We start from the raw sequence: 22,258 nt of genomic DNA, 5'->3' as shown, positions 1-22,258 counted from the left end.
GTGATTTTTCCCATCACTTCTGTTAGTGACGGACACACTTTAGAGACGTTTTAAGGGCCTATAAGGACTGTGGCTTGGTTAATGCTGTTACAACACAATCAATACATGAATGTGTCTGGCCCTCTGGTTGCTCTGAATAGACGTTACATTCGGGAAAGCTACTAAAAAATATTTCCGTCATACAGACGAAACAGATTAATATTTTCTCAGTAGGCTACAGTAGTCTTATTTTAACTTCGTCCTTAAAGTAACACTATGCAACAATCTGACACTTTTTGAGGTATGGTTTTATAGGCAACTAGTTTTGGTACCATCCATGGTCATGTGAAGGACAGATAAACACCAGTGTCTTTCCCACTAGCCATCCAGGATATGCCCTATGTAGTTCTGTGTTCCGGGCTGGAACACCCTGAAATAATGAAAGAAAAGCATGACATTGCTAGCTATACTGCCAAAGGATACCAATTATGTGCTACCAATGTGCTGGCAAGCTTCTATCAGTGACAACTGGGCTGTTGGTGGTATTTGCAGACCTGCCAACCTGCACGCATTTTGTGTACCAACCACGCAATTCTTAGTCAAAATACGCAGGTACGAAATGCCAGCTGAAACTACGCAAAAAAAATCAATCGATACAAACCCATACCGTACATTTATTTAAACTACATCCCTCAGATTGGACAAGATGCTACGACTTTATGCCTGTGGTTCTGTGACCCTCCCCGACCCGAAATAGTACTAATTTCGCTGCAGTAACGTTAACTCAAACGCCACGGAGACTGTTCTAACTTTGAATCGCTCTGTTGGGGCAAAGTGACCATTGCAAAGGTTTTTGACTACAGACTGCTAACGTAGCAAATAATTCCTACTATTGCAGCCAGTCAACCGACCAGCCTTGCAGGTATAAAATAATCATGACGTCAGATGACGATTTCCAGTCTCGTTACCAAAAACAAGACCCAATACAGAGCACTGACATGATAAGCGCTTTGGTGACAAGAAAGGTGAGCATGGCTGCAAAGGGGGATTGTCTGTCAATGGAAGGCTTCAGTGATGCTCTGCTCAAAAAGGCCAAGTCGCCAAGCTATGAGGCAAAGCAGTGTGTGCCACTGGAAGTAGATAGATGGATACTTTAATAGGAGCTTTAAATATATAAATATATTCTTTAGAAGTGCTAAATGATGCAAAATGTAAATATCTCTTTTCATTTATGGAATTCTTGTCAAGGAAATATGATTGTATTGTTTTCTTCGCCGCTGATTTATTATGTTGAATAACTGGATGATATGGCGGTGAGTGGGGAATTGACCGTATGAAAGCCCCTGCCAAACTAAAACTCCCCTGGTACTCAAAAACTTTCTTCAAGGTTGGCAGGTCTGTATTTGCAAGGTTTTTCCATGCCTTTTATGTAGTTAGCATGCTAGTTTTGGAACAGAACTCCTTATTGCGGTTTTAAAATGTCTCAGTAGATGGAGTTATAGCTTAAACACACTGCTGCAGTTGACAGAAAAACAGCATGGGGAGGGGATCTAAGTTCAGATATCTATATCTGCACATATACTTACCGTACACAGATGAAGCCTCAAAAACTGTTACACTGGGTTCCACATGTGGACACACTTACAACAAAAACAAACAAAAGAAATGTCTGCCTGCTGACCAGAACATAGGGGAAGGCGTGTAGAAGTTGACTGAGTAGACCGCTTTCCACATAATCTTAACACTTACCATGCGCCTAGCTCGAAACCTGTAATCTTCCAAGAATGTAACATGCATACTGTACTTTACAAAGTTTGTAGACATTGAAGACCTGAAAATAGTTCAATAAACTAAAATTCACAATTTATTTAAAGATGGGTTGACAACAAGCCACAATACTGTCAACTTTATGGCATTAGAGAAAACATTGCATGTCAGATTAAAGTGAATGGGGAAAAACGATTAGAGTGGCCTTTAAAATTGACAGAATGTATAGCACAAAAAAAAAAAAAAAACATCATGTATATACAAACAAACTGGGATAATACAGAAAGTCTGATTTTACACTTAATTACAAGAATGACATTACAATTTATATATGTTAAATAAAAATCTAAAAAAAAAACTTCATGATGCAAATCTTTTTTACAATGCAATTATTGCATTACACTGATCCTGCCACTGTATCCTCAACAGCTGGCAGTTTCTTAGTGTGATGGAAGAGTCCGGTATTCTCTTGAAAATGTCTTCAGTCCAAGAAAAAAATATTATTGAATTGTGTTGCACAGAGCCTCTTCACTTCCTCTGCAAGAAAAAAAATCAGAAAAAAACATTAGGAGATGTAGTGTTTCAAAGGTTACTGACCAAACAACACACACACACACACACACACACACACAAAATGATTGGCTAGATGCTAACCGACCAATTTCTTACTGACGTACATCGAGAGCTAACTGAGGACATACCATTCACTTCAATTAAGTTGGCATTCTTCTGGTTCAAAATCACGTAGAGTTCCCGCTGGTCCGACTTCTTGCCCACAACCCAGTAGTCAGTCATGGCTTTCACAATGATTTCCTCATCTTCATCCACTCTGACGGGCAAAAGAGCAGTCACATGAGGACACAAGGTCAGATCTAGCAAGAGTGGCTGTACCAAAGGCATTGGGTTTCGGTCAAGACATACCGGGCGAAGTCGCAGTTGATATCACCCAGGATCTTCATGAGGTCAGGGTGGACCGAGGTGAGGGAGACGCTGGCAGTCTTGCGCATGTGAATGGTGCTCTTCTCAGCCAAGTTCATGTGATTGAAGTAGATGAACTTAAACTGAGGCTCCTTCTCTGGCCTACAGACATTGTATGGCAATAAAATAAAATTGAAATTAAAAACAACTTTATAAGCAAAACACACTGAAAAAGGCTGATGCCGTGTAAAATCCACTCCTGTTAACATTTAGTTAATATCAGTTGTAGTAATGCATTATATGTAAGGGTGGTGAAATAGAGATAGCCGCATCATGGTTCCCAGAAGGGGTGAGTTAATACAATAGGTCCATGCTGATATGCAGATAAATAGGACCACATCTCCTAATGCCTGGATGCTCTCTGTGTCACTGTATCTCTAGTAGGGTGTCGCTGGAGAACATTAAAGATTCAAATGGGTGCTATTAGTAAAAGGAGACAGATATTCAAATAAAAGCAGCCAAGCAGAAACTGCACAGCTGCAATGTTAAAGGGGCAGTGATGCCCTGAATGCAGATTCCTGAAATGGATATGGTCCGGAGTAATGATCCATCATCAATTTCCCATTAACTTTTGTCTGTCAGGTGTCACAGCAAAATGACCCATAATACATCCCTTGATTTCAAGTACTCAAGGGCTTACTACCCTACCCACATCTATAAGCACCCAACAGACTGTTGGAACATGGATGCAGAAGACACACGCCTGTGCTTTGACTAAGTAGTCTAGCAACGTTGTCAGCACAGATTACTCAGATCTGATCCGAAGCACAGCTCAGCAAAATATCAAACGAGAAACTGGCAGAGGGCACACATTTTTAGTCTGGACTACCCTGGATGCCGCATCACCCTCTCAAGAAAATACGGCGAAAATGTAGGTACAAACGGTGAATGGGTGGTGCCCATCATAACACAGTGAATTTCATCATGCTGAATAGTCTTCTGGCTATCAGACGACTATGGGGCAGATTGCTGGTACGTGATGGACACATTTTGACAATGACACTGCTGAACAACAAGGCGGTGAGCACTGCCGGTCGTGGTGGTAATTTGCGGGACGTGTGTGTGCGAGATTAGTACTGACCCTGATATCCGGCGATTGATGTTGAACTGTTCGCATATATCAGAGGCCAGCAGGGTGAGCTGGGGGCCCACCAGACTGTCCAGCTGCTCACAGAACTCCCGGGTCAAATCCTCAGAGGCTAGGCAGGAGAGAGAACGAGAGAGAGAGAAGAGGAGAGAGAGGATTAGTATAGGAGATGGATGATGGGCTCGTGGCTAACTCCCCGCTATGGCTACCTCATTTCAACCCCTCAGAGGTCAGCCAGAGGGTGGTCTGTTTTGCTGTAGTCGTCAGTTTTACAGTGTTTGTTTAAGTATCGCACATGCAATCATCAATTACTAGCTCAGTGGGTGACATTACTGTAGAGTGGGGGGGGGGGGGGGGGGGGGGTAAGCTTGCGCCTTTGGTCTCAATCTCTGATTGCTGACCTTTGTGAATGATTGCATACAGATACAGCCTCGTGTAAGGCATTATTTTATTTAAATGCTTACCATTTATCATGAAACACACAGAGGCACTCATAGCCTGTAGGGAGGACAGAAAGAAAAGATGACTCAGACACAAATGCCCCAGGATTCATTTGAACATAACATACTTGAACATAAACTTCATCTTCATTTTCTACCCACATTATAACTGTTAATATAATGTCACACTATCCTTTTCATCTTATTTCATTCACGTGATTAACAAGGTTTATTTCAATTACACGAAAGCTTTCAAACTCACAGAAAATGCCGGAAAACTAATTTACAGCTATGCATAGCATTTCAGGTTGTCTGCTATTCTGTCTGGTCATAATAACCTACCTGTGTGATATCTTGTCATAGCACCATTTAAATCACATTATGTAATAATAAAAGTCGCATAACAGAGTGATTATGTAAGTTAGAGGCATTTAGACATTATTTCAATTTCCCAGAGCCTTTCAAATTATCATGGAAAATGGCAGAAATTAGATGCACAGCTACGGATAACATCTCAATCTGTTCACCAGCATATGCAGTGCGGACAACCCAATGCCCTTGACTAATCACGGATTATTTTCATGTCTGCCAAAAACACAAGGAGTTTAGATAACTACCTGTCCTGCTCTTTATACAAATTAAAAAGAATAAAGCCCATCAGGGCTCACACACACACACACACGCACGCACATTAGCATTTCCGCATTGAATTTACCTTGTAGACTATCAAATGAAGCTCTTCATCACTGTTTTCTGTATTTACAAATATTCTTGGAAACCTGAACTTGGCATCTGGATCTTTGAGACTCACTGGTCCAGTCAAAAACCTAATAAGACAATAAAAAAGCATATCCGTTGTAATTAACCCGTTAATTTCATCCCGACATTTGTCATTTGAACCCACTTGAACTCCCATTTGCAAAACAAATATTAGGTAAATAACAATAAGAATAGAATAAGGAAAATTGTGTTGGCTAACACTGAATATCCAGGTCAATAATGTGATCCCCTATAAACAGACACCTACAAGCCACTGATATGAGTGAATCTGAGAGTTAATGTGGGGGAAAGGAAATATCCTGGTCTGGCTTCACTGTGCAACAACAGTCGCATTATATAACCAAAGCCTGCAATGTCCCTTCTGTACCGCCCTTGACGTTCATGTAAGGCAGTGTGGTTTTGATATTGAAGGTTTTTATGATTCCGAAGGTGTGCGTGTTTGTGTCTATATTTTCTATCATTAATGTACATGACATTTATTTGTGTGTGTGTGTGTGTGTGTGTGTGTTGTGTGTGTGTGTGTGTGTGTGTGTGTGGGGGGGACTCTGTATAAGCATCAGCCCTCCCTGCATTGCAGCACCCCTGACCTCAGGCTGCTCACCTCTCTGCTAGATTACCCAGGTGTCTCTGTCTCACACACACGACACACACACTTCCCCCAATGCAACCTTACACAAAGGAGAGACTCTGACCCTGGCTCACTGTGTGTGTGTGTGCGTGCGTGCGTGCGTGTGCGTTTGTGTTCGCGAGTGAGAGAGACTGGACTGACCCTTCTTTAACTCACAAACGTAATCTAAAAAGCGTATCACGATCTATACAGTTCAAACACTGCAGGATCCAGACGCAGCACAAATAGCAAGGAGCCAGCGGAGTGGTGGTGCAGACGGATGCAAATCACAGCACTCTGAACACTCCTGGCTGCACAGCTGTTTCAGAGGAGCCTCTGAGGAGGTCTCCGTGCCTTGGAGGTGGGCAGTGCAGGACCTACCTCCCATAGTGCAACAGATTGCCAGCCACCTCCGGTCTCAGGGGAGAGTCCCTTCCTGCAAGCTGAGGCACATCCCAACAAATTAAGACAAAACACACAGAGCACAGAGCAATGTGCATTAATACTGTGAGTGTGAATGTGTGATAATGCTTTATTATGTTTCTCACAAAAATTGTGATGAGCTTGAATGATTAAATCTCTGACAAGCAAATTTGCCAATAATTCAGGGGTTGAAAGACAGCAGAGACAAAGTACAATTAAATCCAGCACACAATTTCTTCAGAAAAGAAAGCTGAATGTCTAATCTCATCAGTTATATCCTAGCCACTGACTAAATCCCTTTTTTTTTGTGTGTGAACCTACTGATTTTACTCCCAGCCTATAAAATTCTCAATTTTAGCACTGGCAACAGTAGGCTTTGCTCGGAGCATACAAAATGTCACAAAAACAATCAGACAGCCCTTCAGATTAGGGGAATGTGGGGCACAACTGCAGCGTGTCTCACCTCAGGCTCCGAGTGGCGAGGGAACAGCGAGGTGGTGAGATATTTATACAGAATCCTCATGTCATCCTGTTCCAGACCGCTCCTGGAGGGGGGGAAAAAAATCAGAGAGAGAGAGACAGGAAATCAGTCTTTCACTTCAGAGGATGTGTGGAGCCTTTGAAGTGATTTATCCTCCAAACAATACAATTTCAAATTTCAAAATTTAAGAGAAAAGATGAGGACAACGCATCTCCCCCCAACCCCCTCCCCGTGAAGTCTGTCTGTTCTCATTCGTGGCTCTTGCTCGTGACCTCTGAACTGGCCCAGAGCCATCTTGGGTTGTCGCAGACTAAAATAAATGATAAAAGCCGGGACATGCATTGTGCAAAGAGGATTATGCGGCGTATTTAAAGCCTTGTGAGATTGTGGTGCATCGTGGGGATTTGGAGTCCCTGCGGTGGTGGTTCTTCACACACACCTTGACATGCACGAGAGAGAAGGACACACAGGGGGGAAACGAGATGGGAGGTGTGTGAGGAGAGGTAATGAGAAACTGCCAACAGGGAGAGGCCCGAGGCTGATGCGGAGTCCGCCCGCGCGACTCAAGCACCAACAGAGAGTTTGGTCATCTGCCACAGGGGTTAACGCAAGTGACAGCGTGGCATCACGACCGCAAGAGAGATATGGGGGAAATTATTTGTCTGCCTTTGGTGCAAACCTGTGATGCTGCAAAAAAAGGAGGAGTTACTGTTCATTGGAGCAAGTCCTACAATGTTTGATTGCAGGTTTTTTTTTTTATGCTCAGCCAAAAACCAATCGAAAAGGATTTGAGAAATAAAAGTATTTTTGGCTCAGCATATGTTGCATTTCTCAGACTACGTGACAGAAACCACAGGCTTCTTTTTCTAGGCACAGGAGAGGTAGACATTGAGTCTGACGAGTGCCGTCCATCTAAACCCAACTGGTATGGTCAAAAAATAAACAGCAATAGATTGGCCGGGTTTCAGTACATTAAAACCAAACAGACAGCTAGATAAATAATTGAGCCAACAACTGAGAAAAGCCGCTTCCAAAAACACAAACGTCACATAGGACGTTGCATCAACCCAAAACCAAACAGAAAAGCATCCAAAGCAAACACATGAGAGCCAGAGGCAGGGGACACGCCCGTACCAGATGAGCTGATCGTTGTAGAGGAAGGCGGTGTACTTCACCAGGCTGAGACTCTGCTCCACCCTGTTGACAAAGGACTGGATCTTCAGGTAGGTCATCTTGTCCAGCGGAAAGAAGCTGATGCCCCCAAACACATCCAGCAGGTCACATGACTGCAGGTGCAGTGTCTGCAAATACTACCACACACACACACAGAGAGAAACAAACAGAGTGGTGACTGATACTGTTGTTTTTACACAGGTGAAAATTAAGGACAGTCTTCCTGTAATCTGAACTGTAAATGATAGCACTGCCGAACGCTCATAAAATGCCCAGTTCATGCCACATCCCGTGAATATAGTGTACAACAGGAAAGTGTGGCACCTACACTCACACTTTGCATTGAAACCACTGCGGGCTCTGTGGATAGACTGAGTCTTTGCAAGACAGGTGTTGACATAAATTCTGTGCTGTGCTGCAATTTCAGCCAATCATAACATAGAAATCAAACAAAGACTGTTGGCATCATCCAGTGTAGGGGGCTTGATGTTATTTCACACAACATTTGTCAAACTGGAATGACCTCAGGTGACCTTCTAATCAAAACACATGGGGGGAGAGCACACTCGCAAGCAACCGCTTTGGCATATGCACACAAGACCACAATCTGTTACAGTAAGGGGAAAATGGCTAGGGTGGAAAGAGCCTCATATTCTGCAGTGGATCTCATCTCCGCTATCATCATGAAGCGTTCAAAGAGACATAGAGGTGTATTATATAAAAGGCTAATTGAGTATTGCCCCGAGTTGCCCCTCTCTCCATCTACCTGACGTCCAAAGCTTTAAGGCCAAAGTGGATAGCACTGACCATGCAGGTTTGATTGCAGGTGACCTGCACAACTGCGTGCTCGTGTGTTCTCGTTTGATTTCTGACCCAGTCATGAAACCCCCGGGGCAAAGACGATACGGGAAAGCGAATCTGCCTTGACTCAGCGGTCGAGCGACATCTGACCCCCCTCCCTAGACATCAGATGCTCCTGCTCGCCTGGTGTCAGGGGAAGCCTTGACACCGGGGGAACAGAGGGGGGATAAGTCGCAAGGGCTTCCCTTGACGCAATGCTAAATAATTAAGCCAACAGACGCACAAGAGTCTCTCTGTGTTTGGGGGCAGAGCATGATTAGCACGGGCGTATTAGCGCCACATACCCCCAGTGCGGAGGGCAATCCGACCCCGCGGGGACTCCTGATTAGCATTAGTGCACCAGCGAGCGCCAAATGAGCCTACAGTGCAACCCTGACACGACGCTAGCTGCCCCAGAGCCACACACGGAAGCAACGACGCTCTGTTGTGGTGGCAGACGAATAACAGCTACATAACAGTCGGGATAAGCGTGGAATTAGCATGGAGTTCAAGGAGGATGAAGGAAAATGATCCAAGAGTTTATCTGGTTTGAGAACGATAATAAATAAATAACTAAATAAATAACTAAATAAATAACTAAATAAAACACCTTCTGAGCTTTTCACAATCCCATATTTTGAATCCCCCAACCAAATTGTCTCAGCTTCTTCCAGTTAAATGCCAAACTGTCTGTTTGTACATGGCTATGGCGATAACATATATATCAATATAATCAATAAAACGGTACAAATGAATGTATAGAATGAATATTACACATAGAAGCTAAGTGAAAAAAAGGGGTGTTCTTCAAAGATCTAGCTCTAGATCCATCCGTTTAGTTTGTTCTGCCTATACTTAAAGTAATGCTTATGGGACACTACAGGGAACTTCTTTACTAAGTGCCTTACCCTGTAGAAGAACTTCTCAAGCTTTTGGGTTAGCGTTTCCACCCCACCAGCTTCCATTGCCCTGTTGAATGTACCATTGAAGAGCTATAGAAAGCGTAAGAAAAAAGAAAGAGCATGAGTTGCCATGACATGACAAGCCCCATTACATGCTCTAGAATCACACTACTGGTGCACAGGAATACAGAAAAACTCCTTCATAGTTGGGCTTCTACCCATAGACAAGGTGACAAGATGGCAGTCAAAGCAGTCAGAATAACCAACAGCTCTTGTTACCTTGTACATGCAGTAACACTGCTGTAATACGGCTCCATAAACTGAGTCCTGAGGAGAGGAAGACATATTTCATATTTAATACATATTTAAGTACAAATACAAGGTAACTGCGATTGGCCGTTGCAGAAGGTGACTATTTGAAATCAACACAGTTTTGCACGTACTAGAATTTCCTCTTCCTGATATTCCACTGTGGGCGGTTTCCCATCTTTATTAGGTTTCTCTATCATGGGGTTTCGGACCACCTTCATTGAGAACAAACACACACAACTTTGAGTTACTGCAGCAGTTCAGCGGATTAGAACACGTGTACTAACATTCACAGATGCTTGGTGTGCTTTCCAATAATATTCAAAATATCACATTCAATTTATTTCTAAGTAAAAAGCTATTAAGTAATGACTTAACATTAACTGGGTAATTGGCTGAATAAAAAATTACAGTGTTAGACAGAGTTAAATGGACAATCAGTGTACTCAATGTAATGTAATCAAAAAGGCATCCATGCAGCCAACACTAATTTCACATGGTGTATATTAATATAAATGAAAACATACCATGACCATCCAGAAACTTCTTCTGGTTCATAGAAAAATTGCCTATTCTTCTGTGTGTGCAGAGACTTTGCCGGCTTTGTTGGACTAAACGTTCTGAAAGGACAAATGAGAACAGTAGCCTTCAGTGCTTCAGATTCAGTTTCATCTTAAAATGGATTAAATTATTTTTTTCATCAATCTACACACAATACTTCACAATGACAAATCAAAAAAGGGTTAAGGGTTTTGTTAATTTATTAGAAGTAAAATACATTACAAAAATGATTTGTAATTGAGGTCTGGTGCATTCCACTTCAAACAATGGTCCTTCAGATGCTTTTACAACTTAACTGAAGTCCACCTGTGCCTAACTGAATTCACTGGACATAATTAGAGAAGGCACACATCTGTCTATATAAGGCCTCACAGTTGATGGTGTATGTCAGAGTGAAAACCAAGCCATGAGGTTGAGAGAATTGTCCATAGACGGGCTAGAAAAGATTGTGTCACGACAGATCTGGGAAGGGATACAAGAACATTTCTGCAGCGTTGAAAGCACCTAAGAGCACCCTCCATCATTCTCAAATGGAAGACATCTGAAACCACCAACAGCCTTCCTAGTTCTGGCCAGCCAGCCAAACTGAGTTATCAGGGGCAAAGGGCGAAGGGCCAATGGCCCTATGGTAACCAAGAACCTAATGATCACTTACGATGCAAACCCATGACAGCGACGCGATACGCTTCCACCGCTTTGAGTGGGCGTGTTGTAGCGTGTGGAAATAGCATTTTCAAACTGTCAGAGACGACACCAAAAAATCTGATTGGCCGCTGCCGGGAAAATCGTTCCTCATTTGCATAGGATTCAACCTTTTCCAACTTTTATCGGTCGCGTCGCCCAAAACGGTGGTCTACGTCACAATGGATTGGCTCCCGTTGAAATGCATGGATTTAGAATATCGCGTCCCTCGTAACGGTGTCATGGGTTTGCACCGTAAGAAGGAGATCCAGAGTTATTTGGCCACAATTCCGAACAGTGTGTGTGGAGGAAAATGGGCACTGAGCACCACCTAATTACTACCGTAACCTACAGTGAACAACCGTGGTGGCAGCATAATGCTGTGTGGATGTTCTTCTGCGAGAGGGACTGAGACAGTAAGTGTTCCACCTCTGAGCCGGCAGTGGAGGTAGTCAAAGAGGCGGGCCGATGTCTGTGTAAAAGGGACAGCTGGCATGGAGGAACAGGGGTGTGACAGCCTATGAGCCAAGAGAATGGGAGCAACATCCCAAGAGAAAGGTGTGCCAAGCTTGTAGGATCATTCACAAGAAGACCTAGGCCTGCTGCCAAAGGTGTTTGAACCAAGTACTATACGAAGGGTCTGAATACTACTGAATACTGAAACAAAACATTCCAAAGACCTTTGTCATTTGTCATTGTGGAGGATTGTGTGTAGACAGATGAGAAAAAAGAAGAAGAATTGAATCCATTTTGAGATGCACTGTATATGACCCAGTGACAATACTACTTAAAGAGACATCATGACCGCCTTTTTCCAACATTTAAATACATCACTCTGCATACATGACAATATGGCTTCATTGTATTTACAGTAATATCACTGTAAATCAATAAAATCAATAAAAGGTCGAAAGGTCATCACCTTGTAAATTGAACTATGGCTTCGCAGAGTCCAACACTGCGGATTTTTTCATTTTTATCCAACTCACTCGGGTGGTAGAACAGAATTTTCTTCTCCTCCTATTCAAGAAAATAAGTTTAGTGGGATAAGCAAAAAAGAACAAATGACCAAAGAAAGAAAGAAACTAAATAAAAGACCCAAGTGGTCCAAAAAACAAAACATATGGAGCACAACCTGCAGAGCACCCCCCTGGGCCTTATCCCATGCAGCAGAGGCACTAAACACTTTGTGGTTTCTCCAGCAACCCTTCCTTTGCACTGATCATACACTTGGGAGTGCACCCTGAGCTCAAAGGTGGTAATTTAATGTCAGCATACTAGGGCTAGAGGAAGTCTGTCAATTATCACTCCGTCTAGATTTCAATAGTAGGCACCTTCTTCCTCTATTACTGGCACCTGCGTCAATAAATATTATTCATTTAGCACGCATACAAATGGCTTGCTATCTCACTAACCTTTTATATGTTTAACTCTACAGATTAAGGACATGGTTCCTTACGGCTACTGGGAAAGAAATGAGTGGCAGCTTTTAGACACTTTGGCCCAATTACATTAGTTTGTTATCATTCTTCACACAAAGCCCCTTAACAAAATGTTGGCCTTCCACAACATAAGTTAATGGGCGATGAATCTACCTTTTTCCCAATCAATGTCTGACTGTGAAAAATGCCATCACCAACACCTGACTTGGATCCACCCTTTTATAGGTGTGAAGGAGATCCAACCTTGTACTCAATTTGTTGGTTTTCTGGTTTAAACAATTCTCTGTTCTGATTTATTATCATGCTATACTGTAATATGGGCTGGCAATATATAGATGAAGCCAACAGTATCCACAACAGATATAAGTACATAATCCATCCAAGGTATTTATATTTCTTTAACTGAACTGCCTGTTCAGGAGGTCATTAAATGTAATAAAAGTGTTTAGTAGCAGGTAGTAGTTCAAAATAAAGCAGCACAAACCTCTCCTTCACGAGGTCCAAACTTAGGGTTATAAACGCAGAAACTTAATAAGGATGGGGTGTACAGTTTTTCTTGCATTCCAGAGGCCATTCTTGGACTGAAAAAAGCACACAGCATGAACATCTAAATGAAACGCTGTTACGAAAATGAATTTACAGTTGTGACTGCACTGACAGTGACAGAACTGACTGCGGTCAAGCCAGCCGACACTCGCGTGTCTTCGGTCAAATCAGCCGACACAGAAATTCTACTGCACCTATATACTGATATTTATGGTAAACGCATCCGAACCGCCCAGAACGGGAACGGGGATATTTCAAAGTACAATAAAAACAGTTTGTTCAATAATTCCAGAGTGAGACTGATATGGCTGTTTTCAGGACCTCTCTGACTACCCACACACTCAATATTAGACATTTTTACTGTATAAATTATGATATTTTTAAAGTAAAGTCAAACATGTGCCCCAATCAAATCGGTTCATTTCTGGATATTTCAAAGTACTATAAAAATACTTTTTCCCCAATAATTCAGAGTGGAGACTGATATGGCTGTGTTCAGGACCTCTCTGACTACCCACACAATTAATATTAGACATTTTGACTGTATAGATTAAGAGATTTTTCAAAGTAAAGTGCAACATTTCTACTGTGGATACATCATTCTGGATATATTCAAAGTACAATAAAAATGTTTGCTCAATAATTCCAAAGTGAGACTGATATGGCTGTGTTCAGGACCTCTCTGACTACCCACCAATTAATTTAGACATTTTTACTGTATAAAAGATTTTTTAAAGTAAAGTCAAACATGTGCCCAATCAAATCGGTTCATTTCTGGATATTTCAAAGTACTATAAAAATACTTTTCCCAATAATTCCAGAGTGAGACTGATATGCTGTGTTCAGGACCTCTCTGACTACCCACACAATTAATATTAGACATTTTGACTGTATAGATAAGAGATTTTTCAAAGTAAAGTCCAACATTTCTACTGTGTAATAGACATTTCTGGATATTTCAAAGTACTATAAAAATACTTTTCCCAATAATTCCAGAGTGAGACTGATATGACTGTGTTCAGGACCTCTCTGACTACCCACACAATTAATATTAGACATTTTGACTGTATAGATTAAGAGATTTTTCAAAGTAAAGTCCAACATTTCTACTGTGTAATAGATCATTTCTGGATATTTCAAAGTACTAAAAACTTTCCCAATAATTCCAGAGTGAGACTGATATGGCTGTGTTCAGGACCTCTCTGACTACCCACACAATTAATATTAGACATTTTGACTGTATAGATTAAGAGATTTTTCAAAGTAAAGTCAACATTTCTACTGTGTAATAGATCATTTCTGGATATTTCAAAGTACAATAAAAACTGTTTGCTCAATAATTCCAGAGTGAGACTGATATGGCTGTGTTCAGGACCTCTCTGACTACCACACAATTAATATTAGACATTTTTACTGTATAGATTAAGAGATTTTTCAAAGTAAAGTCAACATTTCTACTGTGTAATACATCATTCTGGATATTTCAAAGTACAATAAAAACAGTTTGCTCAATAATTCCAGAGTGAGACTGATATGGCTGTGTTCAGGACCTCTCTGACTACCCACACAATTAATATTAGACATTTTGACTGTATAGATTAAGAGATTTTTCAAAAGTAAAGTCCAACATTTCTACTGTGTAATAGATCATTTCTGGATATTTCAAAGTACTATAAAAATACCTTTCCAATAATTCCAGAGTGAGACTGATATGGCTGTGTTCAGGACCTCTCTGACTACCCACACAATTAATATTAGACATTTTGACTGTATAGATTAAGAGATTTTTCAAAGTAAAGTGCAACATTTCTACTGTGTAATAGATCATTTCTGGATATTTCAAAGTACAATAAAAACTGTTTGCTCAATAATTCCAGAGTGAGACTGATATGGCTGTGTTCAGGACCTCTCTGACTACCAACACAATTAATATTAGACATTTTTACTGTATAGATTAAGAGATTTTTCAAAGTAAAGTGCAACATTTCTACTGTGGAATACATCATTTCTGGATATTTCAAAGTACAATAAAAACAGTTTGCTCAATAATTCCAAAGTGAGACTGATATGGCTGTGTTCAGGACCTCTCTGACTACCCAACACAATTAATATTAGACATTTTTACTGTATAGATTAAGAGATTTTTCAAAGTAAAGTCCCAACATTTCTACTGTGTAATAGATCATTTCTGGATATTTCAAAGTTACAATAAAACTGTTTGCTCAATAATTCCAGAGTGAGACTGATATGGCTGTGTTCAGGACCTCTCTGACTACCAACACAATTAATATTAGACATTTTTTACTGTATAGATTAAGAGATTTTTCAAAGTAAAGTCCAACATTTCTACTGTGTAATAGATCATTTCTGGATATTTCAAAGTACTATAAAAATACCTTTTCCCAATAATTCCAGAGTGAGACTGATATGGCTGTGTTCAGGACCTCTCTGACTACCCACACCAATTAATATTAGACATTTTGACTGTATAGAGTAAGAGATTTTTTCAAAGTAAAGTCCAACATTTCTACTGTGTAATAGATCATTTCTGGATATTTCAAGTACTATAAAAATACTTTTCCCAATAATTCCAGAGTGAGACTGATATGGCTGTGTTCAGGACCTCTCTGACTACCCACACAATTAATATTAGACATTTTGACTGTATAGAGTAAGAGATTTTTCAAAGTAAAGTCCAACATTTCTACTGTGTAAATAGATCATTTCTGGATATTTCAAAGTACTATAAAAATCTTTTCCCAATAATTCCAGAGTGAGACTGATATGGCTTGTGTTCAGGACCTCTCTGACTACCCACACAATTAATATTAGACATTTTGACTGTATAGATTAAGAGATTTTTCAAAGTTAAAGTGCAACATTTCTACTGTGGAATACATCATTTCTGGATATCTCAAAGTACTATAAAAATAACTTTGCCCAATAATTCCACAGTGAGACTGATATGCTTCTATTCCCACTCCTATGACTAGTCCCTTTTCTTGGAATCTCTAACTGTCCTACCCTCTCTTTCAGCCGCACCCATATGTAAAAATCAATCTTGCCTTAGCGATGTCTTGATTTCAATTTATTGATTGCAGCGTGAAAGACTCTCTTTGTATTTGTTAATTATGTTGAGCATTTTGTTTATTATCTTATCCTTTTATAGGGATAATGCTTAGGTTAGATTGGGGTACCCTTTTACACTACAAATAACATTTGTTTTCCTATGAATTATGCCTCTGTTCAATTAGTAGTGTTGTATTTTTATAATATTTTTTGAATTGGCACCAACTGTGGCTCCTTTGCTCCTTCGAGCTTGATTATTTATCACACATTTCACTATTGCAAAACTTGTAAGTACAGGTAATATATAACAAAAATACATACATAACGCCAACAATGGAGGAAAAAAAATAATTTTTATAAATAAAACACCGGAGTAGTTGTCAAAAGCTTTGTTCTTTATAACAAGGTAAAACTTTTTTTATGTAATTTTGTATAAAATGGGAACCTAAAACCTTTATGTAAAAACACAAAAACATCACTCAACTGTGTTATTAAAATGAAAAATAAAATTATAAAAACCTAAACGGCCCATGATGCTAAATTGTTTAAGGGCGTAAAGTCCTGATCAACCCCTTCATTTTAACTTCGTAATTCAGGTTGCCATTGTTGGGCCACACCCATCTTCAAACGCGGCCTTCAGTTTGATAAAAAATAAACACCTGTAAAGTTTTGGTGACTGCATCGTTCACGGTTGCTATCGGGATGAGAAATCTGTACACAGAGATAGCAACATAAACACCTGGAGACTTGCACACAGACCTCACAAAGTGGAAAACAATACCAGTGTTGCTTTTGCAGCTGGTAATACTATGAAAGGCAAAATATGTGTTTTAGGCGACTCTTTCATACACAGACGAAGAAAACAGTGAACATATAAAAAAAAAAGACATAGCACATACTGATTGTGGAATTATTTTTGACACAGACAGCAATTCCAGTCAGCGGTTTGCACATTTTGAATCTGGGCTGTGTCCATCTGGAGGCACTGGGCATGAAACCACCGGCTACTCTGTCACACTGAATCTGTAAAAAATTCAAATTTCCCACCTTTAATACAGACAGAGGTTCATTGCTTTAGTAATCATTTCAAATGTTTCACCAAACTAGCAGGCTTTATTCATGTGTACGAGCTTTACCATGCTTTAAACAAATGCTACATGCTGTGTTAACAGAAAATTATAAATGTGAAATACAAGGCTGACTTAGCCACCTTTTTATGAAGTCTATGAGAATGACTTCGGCCAGAGACCTTTGTATCATGTAATTCCCCATCTATCTTTACCCTCGTTTCCTGTCATCTCTAAAATGTACAAAATGCACAAACAAACAATGACAAGAGTAAAAGAAATTAAAAACATACCCAGTCAGTGAAGGAAGGCCCTGGACCTGGTGGTTTTGTCGCTGAGCACATGGCACAGTTGTTATCTATGTCAAACACTTAAATACAAATACACATTTTAGACATTGAGTACTAAAATATCACAATATGACTAAAAACACTCCTCACCCACCTGAGGCTTTAAGTATTTGCAGAGCGTAATGTTTACGCTGATGTACCATCTCTGTCTTTGTTGTACCAAATGCAATGTTTGGTATTTTCGGAAAGGCCTCCATGACTGCGTTTGCCATCTAAACAATGACACAATAAGATTAAAGATTAAGATTAAGATCCATTTATTCATCCCAAACACATGCACAGACATGCAAAGGCACACTCATGCAGGTAGGGAAATTTAATCTCTGCTTTTAACCCATCTGGTGCAGGACACACAGAGCAGTGAGCGACCATGTACGGCGCTCGGGGAGCAGATGTTGGGGGAGTAAGGTGCCTTGCTCAGGGGCACTAGACAGGGTAGGGAGACTCTTGGATTTTTGGACAGATCAATCCAGGTTCGTCTTTTGTTGTCTCTCCGTGGAGTCGAACCAGAGACCTTCTCTGCCCATAGTCCAAGTTTCTGCCACTAGACCACCGCCTAAGTTATGTACTTTGGATAATGTTCAAAGTCTGCCAAATGTGGCGGTTGGAAATACTGTAAAACAGATTAAATCCTAAATGCAAAATTTATACAGTTCTTTTGGAAAATCTTAACATTTCAATAAATATTCATCTTACCATGATTACAAGTACCCCACAGCTATCTCCATCCTGCTGCAGTGGGTGTTGCAGAACACCCCCTTTGAATTTGATGTCCACCCAGTTTTTATTGTACTTTGAAATATCCAGAAATGATCTATTACACAGTAGAAATGTTGCACTTTACTTTGAAAAATCTCTTAATCTATACAGTCAAAATGTCTAATATTAATTGTGTGGGTAGTCAGAGAGGTCCTGAACACAGCCATATCAGTCTCACTCTGGAATTATTGGGAAAAGTATTTTTATAGTACTTTGAAATATCCAGAAATGATCTATTACACAGTAGAAATGTTGGACTTTACTTTGAAAAATCTCCTAATCTATACAGTAAAAATGTCTAATATTAATTGTGTGGGTAGTCAGAGAGGTCCTGAACACAGCCATATCAGTCTCACTTTGGAATTATTGAGCAAACAGTTTTTATTGTACTTTGAAATATCCAGAAATGATGTATTCCACAGTAGAAATGTTGCACTTTACTTTGAAAAATCTCTTAATCTATACAGTCAAAATGTCTAATATTAATTGTGTGGGTAGTCAGAGAGGTCCTGAACACAGCCATATCAGTCTCACTTTGGAATTATTGAGCAAACAGTTTTTATTGTACTTTGAAATATCCAGAAATGATGTATTCCACAGTAGAAATGTTGCACTTTACTTTGAAAAATCTCTTACTCTATACAGTCAAAAATGTCTAATATTAATTGTGTGGGTAGTCAGAGAGGTCCTGAACACAGCCATATCAGTCTCACTCTGGAATTATTGGGAAAAGTATTTTTATAGTACTTTGAAATATCCAGAAATGATCTATTACACAGTAGAAATGTTGGACTTTACTTTGAAAAAATCTCCTAATCTATACAGTAAAAATGTCTAATATTAATTGTGTGGGTAGTCAGAGAGGTCCTGAACACAGCCATATCAGTCTCACTTTGGAATTATTGAGCAAACAGTTTTTATTGTACTTTGAAATATCCAGAAATGATGTATTCCACAGTAGAAATGTTGCACTTTACTTTGAAAATCTCTTAATCTATACAGTCAAAATGTCTAATATTAATTGTGTGGGTAGTCAGAGAGGTCCTGAACACAGCCATATCAGTCTCACTTTGGAATTATTGAGCAAACAGTTTTTATTGTACTTTGAAATATCCAGAAATGATGTATTCCACAGTAGAAATGTTGCACTTTACTTTGAAAAATCTCTTAATCTATACAGTCAAAATGTCTAATATTAATTGTGTGGGTAGTCAGAGAGGTCCTGAACACAGCCATATCAGTCTCACTTTGGAATTATTGAGCAAACAGTTTTTATTGTACTTTGAAATATCCAGAAATGATGTATTCCACAGTAGAAATGTTGCACTTTACTTTGAAAAATCTCTTAATCTATACAGTCAAAATGTCTAATATTAATTGTGTGGGTAGTCAGAGAGGTCCTGAACACAGCCATATCAGTCTCACTTTGGAATTATTGAGCAAACAGTTTTTATTGTACTTTGAAATATCCAGAAATGATGTATTCCACAGTAGAAATGTTGCACTTTACTTTGAAAAATCTCTTAATCTATACAGTCAAAATGTCTAATATTAATTGTGTGGGTAGTCAGAGAGGTCCTGAACACAGCCATATCAGTCTCACTCTGGAATTATTGGGAAAAGTATTTTTATAGTACTTTGAAATATCCAGAAATGATCTATTACACAGTAGAAATGTTGGACTTTACTTTGAAAAATCTCCTAATCTATACAGTAAAATGTCTAATATTAATTGTGTGGGTAGTCAGAGAGGTCCTGAACACAGCCATATCAGTCTCACTTTGGAATTATTGAGCAAACAGTTTTTATTGTACTTTGAAATATCCAGAAATGATGTATTCCACAGTAGAAATGTTGCACTTTACTTTGAAAAATCTCTTAATCTATACAGTCAAAATGTCTAATATTAATTGTGTGGGTAGTCAGAGAGGTCCTGAACACAGCCATATCAGTCTCACTTTGGAATTATTGAGCAAACAGTTTTTATTGTACTTTGAAATATCCAGAAATGATGTATTCCACAGTAGAAATGTTGCACTTTACTTTGAAAAATCTCTTAATCTATACAGTCAAAATGTCTAATATTAATTGTGTGGGTAGTCAGAGAGGTCCTGAACACAGCCATATCAGTCTCACTTTGGAATTATTGAGCAAACAGTTTTTATTGTACTTTGAAATATCCAGAAATGATGTATTCCACAGTAGAAATGTTGCACTTTACTTTGAAAAATCTCTTAATCTATACAGTCAAAATGTCTAATATTAATTGTGTGGGTAGTCAGAGAGGTCCTGAACACAGCCATATCAGTCTCACTCTGGAATTATTGGGAAAAGTATTTTTATAGTACTTTGAAATATCCAGAAATGAACCGATTTGATTGGGCACATGTTTGACTTTACTTTAAAAAATATCATAATTTATACAGTAAAAATGTCTAATATTGAGTGTGTGGGTAGTCAGAGAGGTCCTGAAAACAGCCATATCAGTCTCACTCTGGAATTATTGAACAAACTGTTTTTATTGTACTTTGAAATATCCCCGTTCCCGTTCTGGGCGGTTCGGATGCGTTTACCATAAATATCAGTATATAGGTGCAGTAGAATTTCTGTGTCGGCTGATTTGACCGAAGACACGCGAGTGTCGGCTGGCTTGACCGCAGTCAGAACTGAATGGCGAGCAGGTGGGTGTACCTGATCATCAGCATGAGTGGGCTTTACTTCTGAAGTTCTTCCTCTTTCTCAGTAGCTTGGTAAGCATGCCTTGAACCTGAGAACACAATGCATCTCAGTGTCTCACTGAAACTTAACTTCCACTTCAACTTCTGTCGATAAGCACCCATCGACTATGCGACATACATGCTCGTTCAAGTTGGAAGAAGTGCCTTACACTTAAGCAAAAGCAGAACATCAAACATTTAACTGTTTTCTCTGGTCGTGTCCAATAGCAACACCGCTTGGGTTCCCAGGAATAATGAAAAAGTAAGTCTTGACAATCTTCCTTTTAGGTTAGTAAATAGCAGCACAACAGAACTCCTATGGAGTTATGGCTACAGTAGTTGGCTAATCTGAACTGCCTACTGTGCCGCTTACTCGTCGTCGTAAAGGACAAGTAATTAACAATAATTAAATGCTACTTTTTAACAATTAATAATATTTCAACCGCTTTGGGAACCTGGAGCGTTAACTTAAAGCAAGTTATCCTAAACTTAAACCAATTTAGCTAGCTTGCTAGTTCGACGCTAGTCAGTTAACTTGTCCAAACAAAATCAATAGCCTGCTGCCTAGACGTATTGTCCAAACAGGTTGTCCTCGCTAGCATCACGAACAGAGACAAAAAAAAACATATGTTTAGGGAACATACACGGTCGTTACCAAGGGAGACAATTTACATTTCAAATATTGGTGTAAGGCCAGGGTATATCAACATCACATCTAGCTAATGTACAGGATACGATACAGGATATGCTGCGTTAGCTAGCATTTACCTAAGCAATTCCAGTCACGCTTCGTTGGAATGAGCGCTGTTTCATATGACATAACCTACCATTCACAACATGGCAACAAGAAAGTCGGACCGTGCTGTTAGTTAATTGGTAAAAATAGATAACGTGGGAAAAGTCGCGATCAATTCCAAACATCTAGCATACTTCCTGCTTTTTGACAGGCTACAGGCGTGCGACAGTTTTGAATGTCCGAGTGGATTGTATGTAGTCACAAAGAAAAGTTCCGGATCATTTGAGCTGTGACTTAGTGAACTTGGTGTAAACCTTGTTGGATGTGTTATTTGTCCAAGTGTTTCAGAACTGTTTTACCTTTGTGCCAAATGTAAAAAAGTTGGGTGCGAAAAAACTTTTCCGGATACAAAAAAATATAACAGCTCTGCTATCTCTACACCTACACCACCACTCCAGTGGTCTTACAATGTCTTAAAAACATAACAATGAGCTGGGAGTTGAATGAAAGTTAAACATGAAGACTGAGCACAAATCACTACTAATGCAAACATCACAACCCAAC

At 39.7% G+C, this 22,258-nt stretch overlaps 1 protein-coding gene across 1 annotated transcript; it reads right to left on the bottom strand.

Annotated features, from left to right (window-relative positions):
- Positions 1-1,820: 1,820 nt before the first annotated feature.
- On the bottom strand, positions 1,821-21,941 carry ccz1 (CCZ1 homolog, vacuolar protein trafficking and biogenesis associated). Its single transcript, XM_012838952.3, is given in 18 exon segments — positions 1,821-2,283; positions 2,448-2,575; positions 2,668-2,826; positions 3,806-3,923; positions 4,276-4,309; positions 4,967-5,078; positions 6,020-6,081; positions 6,525-6,606; positions 7,677-7,852; positions 9,464-9,547; positions 9,737-9,784; positions 9,901-9,981; positions 10,294-10,310; positions 10,313-10,386; positions 11,931-12,028; positions 12,935-13,031; positions 20,933-21,008; positions 21,786-21,941. Coding segments are annotated over 17 exon segments (1,440 nt in total). The 5' UTR covers positions 20,947-21,008; positions 21,786-21,941; the 3' UTR covers positions 1,821-2,227.
- Between the last annotated feature and the right edge of the window lie 317 nt (positions 21,942-22,258).

Source organism: Clupea harengus, chromosome 23 (assembly GCF_900700415.2).
Source record: "Clupea harengus chromosome 23, Ch_v2.0.2, whole genome shotgun sequence".
Classification (NCBI taxonomy): domain Eukaryota; kingdom Metazoa; phylum Chordata; class Actinopteri; order Clupeiformes; family Clupeidae; genus Clupea; species Clupea harengus.
Note: the sequence above shows the minus strand (reverse complement) of the source record. Positions and strands in the feature narration are given on the sequence as shown.